At 36.6% G+C, this 13,611-nt stretch overlaps 1 protein-coding gene across 2 annotated transcripts in view; it reads left to right on the plus strand.

Annotated features, from left to right (window-relative positions):
- TNNI3K (TNNI3 interacting kinase) overlaps positions 1–13,611 on the plus strand; it is a 58,884-nt gene that overhangs the window by 16,905 nt on the left and 28,368 nt on the right. For both annotated transcript variants that reach the window (XM_082765960.1, XM_082765961.1), the window contains exons 13-17: positions 1,070–1,126; positions 2,090–2,182; positions 2,272–2,329; positions 2,440–2,634; positions 2,992–3,096. In XM_082765960.1, the coding sequence (XP_082622086.1) occupies positions 1,070–1,126; positions 2,090–2,182; positions 2,272–2,329; positions 2,440–2,634; positions 2,992–3,096 (508 nt within the window). The remainder of the gene's footprint in view (positions 1–1,069; positions 1,127–2,089; positions 2,183–2,271; positions 2,330–2,439; positions 2,635–2,991; positions 3,097–13,611) is intronic.

The raw sequence follows: 13,611 nt of genomic DNA on the forward strand, positions 1-13,611 counted from the left end.
CGACAGTCAGCAACAGGATCATTCTCCTCCCTACCTTTCCACATCCACAGAGTAGTTTAACTTGTTCCAGGTTTAGGTTTTGTACATATCGAGTTCAAGTAAATCTTTAGAGGACCAAGTTTATTCATGCATTGGAAATCCATTTTGGCATTAAAACATCCAGAGGGACTTTTAATGTTGACTGTTAAAAAGAATTCAGCTCCTGTTTAAGTAGAAAAATGAGATGAAATTTTTGGTAAACAAAGCTGAGGTCTTTTGAAATATCTACTTAATGAGCTGAACAGACCAACTTACTGGCAGCCCAATTGTCAGAATTTGTTAATATGATCTAAGTACCTTTACAAAATCTATCTGATATGAAAGGCTACATTGGCCCTTCTTAATGTTACTGAAATTCAATATTGTTCTACAGAGTTTAGTGAAGCTATAAGCAAATCACATTCAAGAATCTTAGAATGGTTTGGTATGGAAGTGACCTTAAAGGTCATCTAATTCCAACCCACTGCCATGGGCAGGACACCTTTCCCTAAACCAGGTTGCTCAAAGCCCCATCCAACCTGGCCTTGAATACTTCCAGGGATGAGGCATCCACACCTTCTCTGGGCAACCTGTGCCAGTGCCTCATCACCCTCTGAGTAAAGAACTTATTCTTTATATCTGATCTAAATTTACTCTCTTTTAGTTTAAAGTCATTCCCCCTTTCCTGTAGCCCCCTTTTGGTACTGGAAGGCCACTATAAGGTCTCCCTGGAGCCTGAGCATTCTCCAAGCTGAACAACCCCAACTCTCAGCCCCTTGATCATTTTTGTGGCCCTCCTTTGGGAGTTGGCTTTCTGGGCTGCAAGCATACACTGCCAGCTCATGTCAAGCTTCTCTTTGACCAATGCAGCAATATAACATGCCACAATCTTTTGTGTGTGAATACTTGAATGTATGTTCGTCCTGGTGTTGGTTTTGTTGTTCTTGTTGTTCTTTAAGCAACCATTGCCTTGTTAATTTATCTGTATACTTATCAGTATGCTTATACTATCTTTGAATTTTGTAAAACTCATTCTGTTCTTTTATTTCAGATGGTTCCTATGTGTCAGTTCCATCCCCTCTAGGAAAAATTAAAAGCATGACAAAAGGTATTCTCAATGGCAAGGGAAAACTCAGAGTTTTATACTCTTCTACGCAAGGTGTTTTTCAGCCTAAATGTACCACACAAGATTCATTATTCTTGGATTTCTTTTAACTCAGAAATGTAGTGTTGTGCATAAGCAGTATCTATATCTCCCTAGGATAATTTCAGGAAACAATTATCTTGAAATTTTTCTTCTTGGTGTCTGCAGAGGTGCTCAACAGCATGATAATTCCTCTATGCATCTTACTTTCATTTTCTTTAAAATGTATATTTTGTTGTTTTTAGGAGAAAGGGTTGTGAATTAGTACTTATGAAATACACACACATCCATGAATAAATTGCATTATTCTGAAACACCTATAGATAAAACATTCATATGAATATTTCACTTTTGGTGGTCCTTTCAATTTTCTATTTTAAGTGGTCAGTCTGGGTTTAATCAAATCCTTATATCCTTTAGCAGCATCGAAATGTTCCATTGAGAAATATTCTGATGAACTTTATAGTAATAAGCCAAATAGATTAACAAGAGAGAGATGTTTGTTAACTAAATTAAGTTGCAAAATTCAGATTCTGTGTGTCACTGAAGAGTGGATCAGATGTGAAATAACATGCACTGCATTAGTAATAAGTATTAGCTATACAGGAAAGAAAAAAGGAACTAATTATCCATATAAAAGATTTTATGCAATCATTACCTGATACAGTCAGAATATTCTTATGGGACAGTGTTCATCAGTGATAAGATTTTAAACCCAAGAAGGCCCAAGGCAACTGTAATGTTGCAATTATTTGTTTGTTATTGGGGTTTATTTTGAAAGAAAAGGGAATAGGATTATCAGGCAACCACTTTACAGGAGGAAAATCAGTTTTTACTTTGTAATGGTTTTGTGAAGTTAAATGCTTATATTTTGTACCTCTGTGTGACTCTGCGTTTTACCAACAAGATAACTGTTTTCTTTTGCAGAAAAGGCAGATGTTCTTCTCCTCCGTGCCGGTTTGCCGTCACACTTCCATCTTCAGCTCTCTGAAATAGAGTTCCATGAGATTATTGGCTCAGGTACCAGAAATAATAATGCCTCCATTTTAAGTGTTTGATGTTCAGAAGAAATATCTTATCATCATATTTATTTATTTAAATTATTTTAGGGTCTTTTGGAAAAGTATATAAGGGACGATGCAGAAATAAAATTGTAGCAATTAAACGGTAAGCTTGCCAGCCTTTTCCATTCCACTTGGTTGATGAGGTAGTTTGAAGTATTTTTGTAATGATTTTGTTATGGTTTTGTCTTAATTTTGTCTCATGTAAATTCTAAGCTACCGAGCCAATACCTACTGCTCCAAATCTGATGTGGACATGTTTTGCCGTGAAGTTTCCATTCTCTGTCGACTGAATCATCCATGTGTCATCCAGTTTGTTGGAGCTTGTTTAGATGACCCAAGTCAGTTTGCAATAGTCACTCAGTATATTTCTGGAGGATCACTCTTCTCCCTGCTTCATGAACAGAAGAGGTATTACACTTGGTCTTTGCTAGGGCTTGTGGTACAGAATTTGAAAGACAAGTAAATTTGTACCAATGTGAATGCTAATCATTTCACTATAAAGCAATAGTAAAAGGAACACAATAGGAAAAAATTGGCTTTGATTACGATTATTGGGTGCACAAAGAAAATTAATAACTAATCAAAAAAAAATGCAGACATTTTGTTATATTCTATACGTTTATATTACACAGATTACATAATATTATTTTGTATTTAAAACAACATTAAAGGTTCCAGGATTTACAGATAAGAATGATTTACATATTATTTTTGTCTGTTTATTAACTTTGAGTAATACTTGTGTGTTTTTTTTTCAATATATAGAACTCTCGATCTGCAGTCTAAATTAATCATTGCTGTAGATGTAGCTAAAGGTATGGAGTACCTCCACAATCTCACACAACCAATCATACATCGTGATTTGAACAGGTAAGGCCTTTCTTTATTCTAAAATTCAGGGAATATAAAGCTTAAAATCAGCAGCAATGGTCTACAGTCTCACCTGTGCTTGCAGACTCTTGTATCTGTGTGGTATCTCATTAAAACTGGTGGAGCTTGGAGGAGGGTCTGCTTGCATCAGTTGGACTGGGTAAATGGGACATGATACTTTCACATTTACAGAAGGCTTTAATACACTTTACTTGAATAACTTGATACATAGTAGACAATTTCATGCTAATAATAATTTAATTGACAGATTTCTTATCTGAAATTGCAAACTATTTACATCCTATTTGTATATATTAATCATGCAGGATTGCCTTTTTACAATTTATGCAATATGGTATATCCTCCCAGTGTATATTTGGAATCCAAGGAACTATATGATTCATTTCACCAATTGCCCCTCTAATAATTAGGGACCTAATTTTAAATTGTCGCTAGTCCCCCTAAGGTCAATAACAGAAATTATTCTTGACTTGCAGAAGGCAATCCCTCCCATTCATTTTAGCAGCCTGTCTTGAAATGGGATGAGCCTAGGCTTGTTCTAGGAGGGAGTAGCCAGCTAGTTTAGATTAACTGCCTGATGCTTATACTCACACTGTTACATTCGGTAGTCTACATTAGAGTCAGTCTAGACTGACAAGGGAGTCTGCCTGAGTCAGTTATCCAGATTTCCCTCTGGAAGTGAAACCGATCTGAAAAATACTCACTGCTTTTATGCAAACTTCATGAGACACATTTGCTGAACTGTAATTGTCACTGAAGGATGCAACTGTTAAAAACAAACAAAAACGTATCTTCTTACATTTGGCCCAATGATGTTCAATATTTCTTAGAAACAAGAAACATTTCTACTGAGTGGAATTTCTTTGTGTTGTGTCTGTACCAGAATTCACTTAAACTAGCCATTCTGTCTCTTGCAGGGGCCCATTGTGAGCAATTTGAGAGCCAGGCATATATGTAATGACATATTGTGCCTAGCTGAATTTTCTCAGTCCCCAAGAAATTTTGGTTTAAAACAGTACTTTTAAAAATGCTCTTGAGGTCCCTTTATTAAATGAAATATCTCTATCTGTGGTTATGAAAGAAAAAAACAGCCCTGCATACTGAGGAAGTTAAACAGAAATTAACCTCCTGTAACCATTGCCAATTACACACCCAGTTACTTGATTTAGATGTGCAGATACGGTGTTTCTGTATGCATACATGTTCATGCGATGTTTAGGAGAATGCTGATGACCTGATTTATTTATCTGTATATACTGATTGTATGGAGACCTAATATAATAGCATAATATTATAAATAGTATAAACCATATTCTGCAATTTTACTGTAACAGAGCTACATAAAATTTGTCAAAATTTATTTTGTATGTTGCTTTTATTGACTGAATACTTTCAAAGCTATGTCAATTATCAAAATCCTTGTAGCCTAACAAAGCCTAGACCTACATTTTAGAGGCCTTTGAAATGCTTTATTTTGACAGTTTAAATAACTTTTTCTATTCTTGCTATTCTTTTAGTTTTTACTTCTAGGTTTTGCAGACAAAGTCTGGACTTTGTCTTGTACAACAAAGTCTGGACTAAGGGGAAAGAGAAACTTCTGGTATTATAAACTTTCTGTTGAGTGAGGAAGAGCTTGGCACTGGACAGATGTTATCTAAGTTAAACTTTTATTTCTCAAAAAAATATAGCTGTTTATAACATCAAGGTGGCTCCAACAGTCCTAGAGACTTTTGAAAAAGTTAAAGAGAAAAGCTGGCTTAGGCCTTAATGAGTGTCCAATTTTTAAAGTAAAAGGTGGATTTTCTAGAAGTTGCTGTGCACAAAGCAACCTGGATATCAACCTGCAAAAATGACCAGCTAGAAGAATGGCTTCTTACTACCTTATTTTTATTTTTCCTTTATGTATCTATAAAATACCATATACCTAGATTCTCCACTGCATAGCATCAATGTCCTCCTCCTAACACTCAAGATTCCTTCTTGTCATGCCACTGTCTCTGACTTTACACATCTTCCACTTTCTTACTGTGTCTCCTTCATATAACCACATACTTTCATAGTTTACTTTCAGACCATCAAACTTTGGAGCTCAGAGTGAGATGCTTTCTTTTGGAGCTGGGCTTCTTGGCTCTATCATGGCACAAGCCTAAATCCCCACATCTGAATGCTACAGTCTAAGTAACTCTCTCAGGACTGCAAAAGATCCAAACCTTATGGTTCAGCATTATGCCTTGTCACTACTGTCTGTTAGAAAACTGCTTCTGCACAAAAGAATTTTTAAATAGTTTTCCACACACAGAAAAGTGTCTCACTAGAGAGCCCAAAAGTGTATCATTGCCTAACAGAACTTATTCCAGATCACATTTGTAAGGGTCAAAAGATAAATTGCTATAAGGACATCAGTGTAGCTGATGTACAGCGCTGAGAGTAGCTTAACTTTTGAAACTTTTTAGTGTAAGAGCAGAAGTCATGTTTTCAGCATGAGTCCCAGTCAGCCCACAGACACAATTACTAGATGAAAATCTTTATGATAACTGAACAGAAAGACCAAGAATGAAATTCTGACCCTTTCGTGTTAAGTTTTGCCAGTGGCTTCTCAGAAGCCATGTTGTTTTTTTTTTACCTTTCATTTTCATATAGCTTGTAACCCTCTATGTGAGTTCTGAAATCTAATGCAATGCACATAATGCATTAAATGAATCTGCAACATGGCTTGATGGAACAGAGAAGAAAACGAATCTTTCATGTCTCTACCCTGGAACAGGGGTTATCCTTCTGCCATTTTAAGAATAATTGGGAGTTTTATTTTGCTTTCCAGTTCTGGAAAAGAAGTTCTGACCGTTATCAGAAATAGTGGCATCTATCAACTTATTACTACTTAAATCGAGTTTTAGAGCAGTGAGGGATTGTAGTCACAATGATTATAGCACTTTAGTAATAATAATAATAAAAGACTATTTTAGTATCAATTTAATTTAAGCCATAACAGCTGGACATGGTTGGACCAAGCCTTTGAGCAACTAACCTTGATTTGATGGCTGTAACTATCTGTAAAAGTTTCTGAGAGCTGGCTTAGTGAGAAAGATGAAAGAGAGGATGGAAGCCTGGTGGTAATGGGGATGGTGTCTGCAACTCCTCTTTGTTATAAAATCCCCTTAAAACCTTAAAATAGCAGTTGCCTTTCATTAAACCTACAGTGTATTAAAGGTAGAAGGATCTTTTCATGGCCCTGTTCTTTGGGAAAGGAACATGCACTGAATATTCTTTCTCTGTCTCTTGCCCTTAGAAAGAGAAATTGTATCTGCCAGGCTCGCAGAACTACTTGCTTTTGTTAAAGCCAGGGTGATTACGCACTTTGATTCTTTCATCTTTTTTTCTTTCCTCTGCTTCATGAAGAGAATGATGCTTGGTCTCACCGTTTCAAACTGTGTGAGGCCTTAACAGAAGACAATTAATTGTGATTCTCCTGAACTCATTATTAACCTTCTGTCAGCTCAGATCACATTTATCTTCCTGCATTTCTCAAAACAGAGACTTAAGAGTTCCTTTTGCATCATCTGTGGTTTTCAAATTTCCAAGTGCCATTGAGGTAACAATAGTGTTTGTGAGCTGAATTTTCTAAACCTTATTTCTGTGGGTTATATGTTTTTTACCTTAGAAAAATTGGTAAGTACAGTGTTCACTGGAGGTAATGGCCTGACAAGCCCCTGCTGGAGACTACCGCCTGCTTTCAGATATGTTCATACACTCAGCACCAAGATGGGATTTCAGCATTGTTTTGTCAGAAGCACTTATGTATGCCATGTAAAGACAGGGTGAGAGGGTCTGTTTATTGATTTCTTGGCTTCTCCACAAAAACTGTCAAACCAGGTCCTGACTGAGCTTATTGTCAGGCTGGGTTTATTCAAAGCCTATACAGTCCTTGAAAAGATTGAAATTGGAGCTAGGGCTCAATACATTTTCTTCACATCAAGAAATTGTGATAATATTTGTGGTACTGACAGACGCCATATTTAAACTGAGGCCACAGAAAAGTTTGTACTTTTGCATGATTCATGTGCCTACATTCAAGCAAGGGTACAACATTTGAGTCTCTCTAGTTAGCCTTACATTAGATTAATGTTTTCATTTCCTGTCTAGTGGGGGTCTCAAAACAATTCCACATATCCTACTAAAATTGCTTAAATATTTTTGATAGAAAATATATATGGAAGTTAAAATCAGATTTAATATAAACTATGAGAGTCATGGCTACACCGTAACCATTACATTTTTATAATTAGATTTATTATCCTGAGGTTTGGGTTCAAGTGAAACTAGAAATCTTAAAGATAGTGATTTGTGGAAGTCCTGGGAGAGCTTAAGTTGTATCTGTCCTAAAAACTATGATCTGGTAAAATTTGTATTCCTCATCTAACTGTTCTTGCTCATATCTACAGCTCTAATATGGTCAAATTACACTTTTTCATTGAGACCATCAACATTACTTTCATTTTCCCTTCATCATGCATGCCAGCTTTTTCATTTCTTTTTTCATATACTTTTCACTCTCATGATTTACTTGGTTCAGTCAACATTTTGATGAATATCATGTAAGCATTGTTGCATCCACATTCATATGCTTTTATGAAAAAATTGTACAGTAATTTTTTTTTTTCACCTTGCTAAAGCATTTTTTGAATCTTTCCCCATGTTCTCAGTTTTTTTTCTGAAAATCTGTGATGCTAGTTTCTAAGTCTTTCTCTTTTATTTGGTAGCACATAATTGGTGTTTTTCTTCTTCCTCTTGTGTGTTCTGTGCTGAAAATTAAATCAATTGGAATAGCTTCTCTGATCAGTAAATCAATTTTCAGTAGACTCTATATACACTTCCTGCAAAGAAGCATTTCACAAAAGGCAAAAGAAATCTTGCCTTCATTGTCATGATACATATTCTTGTACTGGATCTTAGATATGGTGCATGCCTTTCATTAGCAAATATTTAATTAGCAAATATTTATTTGGCAAGTATTTTGTTTTGTCCTTGAGCTTGATTCTTTCCAAATCCCTAAAGGATTTGAACCTGTAGCAATAGTTCACCTTCCCAGTTTATTTTAACAGCTTCCTCTCTCATCAAGTTTCTGTACAAGGCACAGAATCACCCTTTATTTTATTTTATTTTATTTTATTTTATTTTATTTTATTTTATTTTATTTTATTTTATTTTATTTTATTTTATTTTATTTTATTTTTATTTTTTTAAACCCAGTTAAGTATAGAAGTGAGGAGGTGTTTTTCCACCTCTCTTCAGCTTTTTCTGGTTGCTAATATTTATGGCACATCTTGTCCCTGCTGTGATATGTATTTGCATTCTATGATGATAATATCAAAGCGGTTCAAAAAACAAGTGAATGTGTGTGTAAAACCTCAGAATTTTCCTTTTCTCCTAGAATAAGTGATACTGAACAAATTTCAGATCATTTCTGAGCTGCTTGGAAAAGTATAGATGAGCCCTAAGCCATAGGTCTATTAGGATTAAAGACTGGTGCAGTTCCACTGCACAGGACACAAGGGACCTTTTCCTGGTGCTGAATTCATCCAGCTCAGGGCAGGCTGTGTGCAAAACTCTGCATGCAGCACTGACTCTGTCGTGTGGCTCTCACTCTCCCAAACTCCCCCATTTAATGGTATTTTACCTCCTCTTAAGCATGTGGATCCTTCTCTGCAGATTAAAATGTTACAACCACCTGTTAAATAATCCTAATTCATGCTGCATATAAAATAGTTACTTCAGTGTTCCTGACTCTACAAAACGTTGACATACATGACTTAACCAAACTGGGATAAATGTAATGTTTTGTGTGGAACATGCATTAAGTTCCTTTTTTTTTTTTTCATTTGGCTGCTGGCAGTGCTTTATCTTGATCAAGCACAGAAACAAACAAAGAAAAATATTCAAAGCTTCAGTATTATTAATTTTTAGTACCTGTTCTTCACAAGTTTGCCTTCCATTTGCTATTTTACGTGCATACTACAAAGTCTCTCCCAGGAACTGGGTTCCATAAAGCTGTTTTCAATTTTTGAAAGAAAAGCTTACATCTCCAGACATCCTTCTAGCATAATAATGAATTTTGATTCATTGTTGCTGCTCTGTGAAATTGAATTCCCAATAAATTGATTCCATTGAGCCCTTTTAGAGAACCCAAAAATAAGTGTTAGCTTTCCCATGTATCCTATACTGTAACCATGCTCATCAGTGAGCATATGGTCACTTCTTTTTGTACTGACTGATAGAGTCCACCTGTCTCTGTCATTATGTTGCTTTTTTGAAAACACACATTCAGAAAGGCACAGGTCCCACCAGCAGTGGTATACCCCAGCCTCCACCATCTGAGGAAATCAGTTCTCAGGCTGTCTCCAGTCCATGCAGGCGGCCTGCCTTTGTCCATGCACACTCAGTGCCAGGAAACCCTCCAGCCTATCACCCTGATCAGACCATGCAGGTGTCTTTTCCCCAGTGCTTGGAGAGCTCTGGGTCTCGCTGCCTGGTGAAGGAAGTGTTAGGGACATTGCGAGGAGTGTTAGGGACAGAGCAGGGGAGAGCACAGCTAAGTAAAGCATGTCTTATTGGTACCTTTGACTCCAGGTCCCCGCTCAGTGACCTGATTTTGCGACACCGGGCTTCTTCAGTACTCTGTTGGTCTGCATGCAGTTTCCCTAGTTCACCCTTCTCACAAGCTGCACCTGGCCACATGCCCAGGAGAGTTGTTGCTGCCATGTATTGCATCAAAAGAGAGAGCATGCCAGTTTCAGGACAGCATGACTGAGAGTCCTGTGTCTGGCATTTTTCACGTTAGGAGGTCTTTGTTGGAACATTTCCTTTTAAAATACCTGGTGAAGCACCTGCACATTTGCAATAAACTACAGGCTTCTTCTGGCCAGCCACCTTCCTTTTGCTGCATCTCCATACAAAGAAAGGAGGTATGCAACTACCTGTTAAAGTCCAGCTTTGGTGACAGCCATGTGTTTACCTTGAATAAAACTTCGTGAAGCACCAGAAAAATAGAAAAGAATACAAAGAAGCTATCCCATTCTCTCCAGTCCTGCTGAGAAGCAGCCTTTGCTGTGGCTGGTGTATGATCCTTGTGATCAGGTGGGAGAATGGGCAGGAGGGAAAGGGGGAGAGGGAAGGTCAAGAGACAGTGTACTCAGTGGAGGAAAATAAAATCCAGTTATGGGTTTTGGGAAAGCAAAGACCTGCTTTGGAAGTGTTTTAGACATGCCTGCCTGCAGGTGTAGACAGGCATGACTTTGTCTCTGCTTTGAGCTTGCTGGAAGTGAAGAATGCCTGCAGTGCTGTATCTGTGCTAAGCAGTTTGCTGACAGGGCAGAATGCATTGAAAGCAGCATTGTACCAATGCACACACAGACCCAGAGCTACCCAGTGTCCCACAGGAAAAATGCCTGTCTGTGTTCACTCAGACAGGCGCTGCACCAGAGGGCCCCCCTTCATGGGCCCTCTTGCATGACCCCTGCCAGATCATTCGTAATTTGGTAACATCGTCTGTCTTGAGCCCTGAAAGCAACTAAGAAATCCTTTCTCAATTCAAACCTTATTTCAGCATTTTGAAATTGCATTTATATCTATTCTGCACCAGTCTTATGGGGTTTATATTTCTAAAAATGGAAGAGATAGCAGGGAATCATAGTAAAGATTTTAAATCTGTATTTCTACACATTCACTTTTGAAAAAAGCAGTGTACTTTTGAGAGGTATTGGAAACCTTAGTTCACAGGTGTACATGAAAGATTCGTGTACATGGTGAACTCCTGTACGTGAGTCAAATGATAGTTATTGGCTCTTATGATTTAGTTAGCCAGCATTCTCCGCTACATACAGTATGGCAACATGTGATTCAGGAACATTTTTAGTGGTATAGAAGGGCAGCACAGAAATGCTTTCAACTGTTTTGAAAGCCAGACTTTCTAATGTGAAGACTTTTCTGCACACACATATTTGCTTTTGGGGAGAAAAAGAAAAAAAAAAAAAGGAAAAAAAAAAAAGAAAAAAAAAGTCAATATTACAAGAAAAGTAATTTGGACACAGATGAAATCAATATGTACTACAGCTCACATCAGAAGTTTGTATACAGTAATATCCTCTGAAATCAATGCCCATTGCAGGATACAACCATTTATAACTTCACACAGATGTTGCAATGATCCACTGTGAGGTTAAGAATAAAGGAGCTCAAAAGCTGTAAATACAGTGAAGTGAATCAGATTACCTTTTACTATAACTAGATGCTATCCTAGTTGAAAACTATTATCCCTTATTTTTCACAATGTATTGACTTCAAACTATGGCTTTCCAAACTGTCATCAACTATCCTACAGATAAGCTTCTTTTCTAAAAAAACCTTCAGTTGAGAGTGTCATGTGGAATAAGACATGAATCTGAAATAATACTGATGCCTAGGGAAAAAAAGAAAAAAAAAAAAGAAAAAAAAAAAAAAAGAGAAAAGATTCAAAATAGCATGTTTCTACACATACAGGAGTGAAAGAACATCATTTTTCTCGGTTGGGAGGTATTTTCAAACACCATACATAGTCTTTTTTTCATCCTGCTCTGTAAATAATAAGACCAAAAAGAATCATTTAGTCATCACTCAGTTTAGGACTGAGAGATATTATGTGAGTCAACAAATCCAGCCCTCTGCTGTCACAACCAACCACTTCATAGTCTGATATCTATAGTGTAGGCTGTAAGTTTGGTTGACTAATGCATGTATTTCACTTGGAATGCCATTATGTATTAAAGACTTCAAGAAACAAATAATATATTAATCTTTTCTTAGTTTATCTGCACTTAAAAAGTTGGAATTGCCTTACATCTATCAACATCTATCAACTGGCCTCTTCACATTCTCTTGGATTATTATAAAACTTTTATTCTCTTAATATTAAGTAGGTGACTTCCAAAAAGGCTATTTTGTGTTCTTTGTCTCTTTAGAAAAGCTTTGTATTTTCCTCCTAGCTCACCTTAGGTTTTCAGCCACTAATCCTAAATCCTAATCCTAAACCCTAATTCCAATTTGAAGTTCCATGGTGCTGTAAGTATGCTTATGTTCCTAACTTCCTAGTGACTGCAATTTCATTGTATTAAATACATGTTATATGTTTGTGTTCAGCTTTCCAAATCATAAACAACTCATCGAATGTTGTGGATTTGAGTCACACCAGGAGTTTTCCCAAGTGAAAGTCCTGTAGTCCAGGTGGATGGCAATATGAAAATACTGAAATTCTAAGCATGCAGATATCTTTTATTATTCCATAACAAAAGTTTTCTTAACACAGCATCTCTGAAACAGTAGTGCATAAATTTTGATGAGATTCTGTTATTCTGAAGGCATCCTCTCAGTTCTGAGAGAGACCTGCTTGCGATCACTGGCCTGGCATTTCCAGCCTGCAAAAGCAAGAGAGAGAAACTAGCTCTGTTGTTAGTTAGCTACCTCCTGGAAAAGTGTTCAAATGTGCTATACATCTATGAAAATAAGAGTCTTTCTACAGCCAGTTCTGAGCATGAGTAGCTAAAATGTATTTGTACACAGGGAGGGAACACTTCTGTTTTGACATCCATATGCTGTCAAAGGTAAGTAAGCAATGCAGTAAAATGACACATCATTTTGTATATTCAATATATTATGAAGAAGAACAAAATAAATGCATCTGAAAGGCATTTATGGATTCACAGAAGCCCATAATTGTACAAACGTATATAGGTGTTTATTCAGTGCTTGGGGACTGAATGAATTCTCCTAACAAACCCCTGTCTAGTTTGTTAATTTGTTGCATGGAGAGATGCGGTGAAGAGATGTGACAAAGAGATGCAAATTCCACAGTTCAGACAAAAGCCATGAAATGGGGGCCAATATTAGGTGAAAGCTAGATTTTCAAGATTTATGTTTGAAGATTCACTAAGCTATATCTACAGTGTCACACTGCTCTTAAAACCAATAGTCTCTTCTAAAAGACCAAGGACTATGCCTGTCTTTGGGAGATGTAACCAAGAGTGTCAAAGAGTCTGATTTGATTTAATACTCATTGCCATTCTCTTGGGATTAAAAGACTGACGGAAGGGAAAACAATCTCTCTTTTTTCTGTCTTTTGTTTTCCCTTTTGGGGCTATTAAGGATTAGATACAAGAAATAAAGCAAGATAAAATATATATATATATACCTGATAAAGGCCATCATTCTTTAGTGGTTTAGTTCCACAATATATTGACAAACACAAGCAACAAATGAAACTATCTTAAATTGTAATACTATGTAAGATAGCAGTCAGCAAAAAGATAATACTACCTATTCCAACATTGCCCATATTTTGTTCTTTTTCTCTACACAGCACTTCTTAGTACTGGCAAAATAAATGTCATTTAAATTATCTCTCAAGAATGAACATGTGCATTTAAGCTAAAATAGGTGTTACCAAAGGGTATAATTGCTCCATATCAC

Source organism: Aythya marila (assembly GCF_965140915.1).
Source record: "Aythya marila genome assembly, chromosome: 8".
In the NCBI taxonomy this organism is placed as follows: Eukaryota; Metazoa; Chordata; class Aves; order Anseriformes; family Anatidae; genus Aythya; species Aythya marila.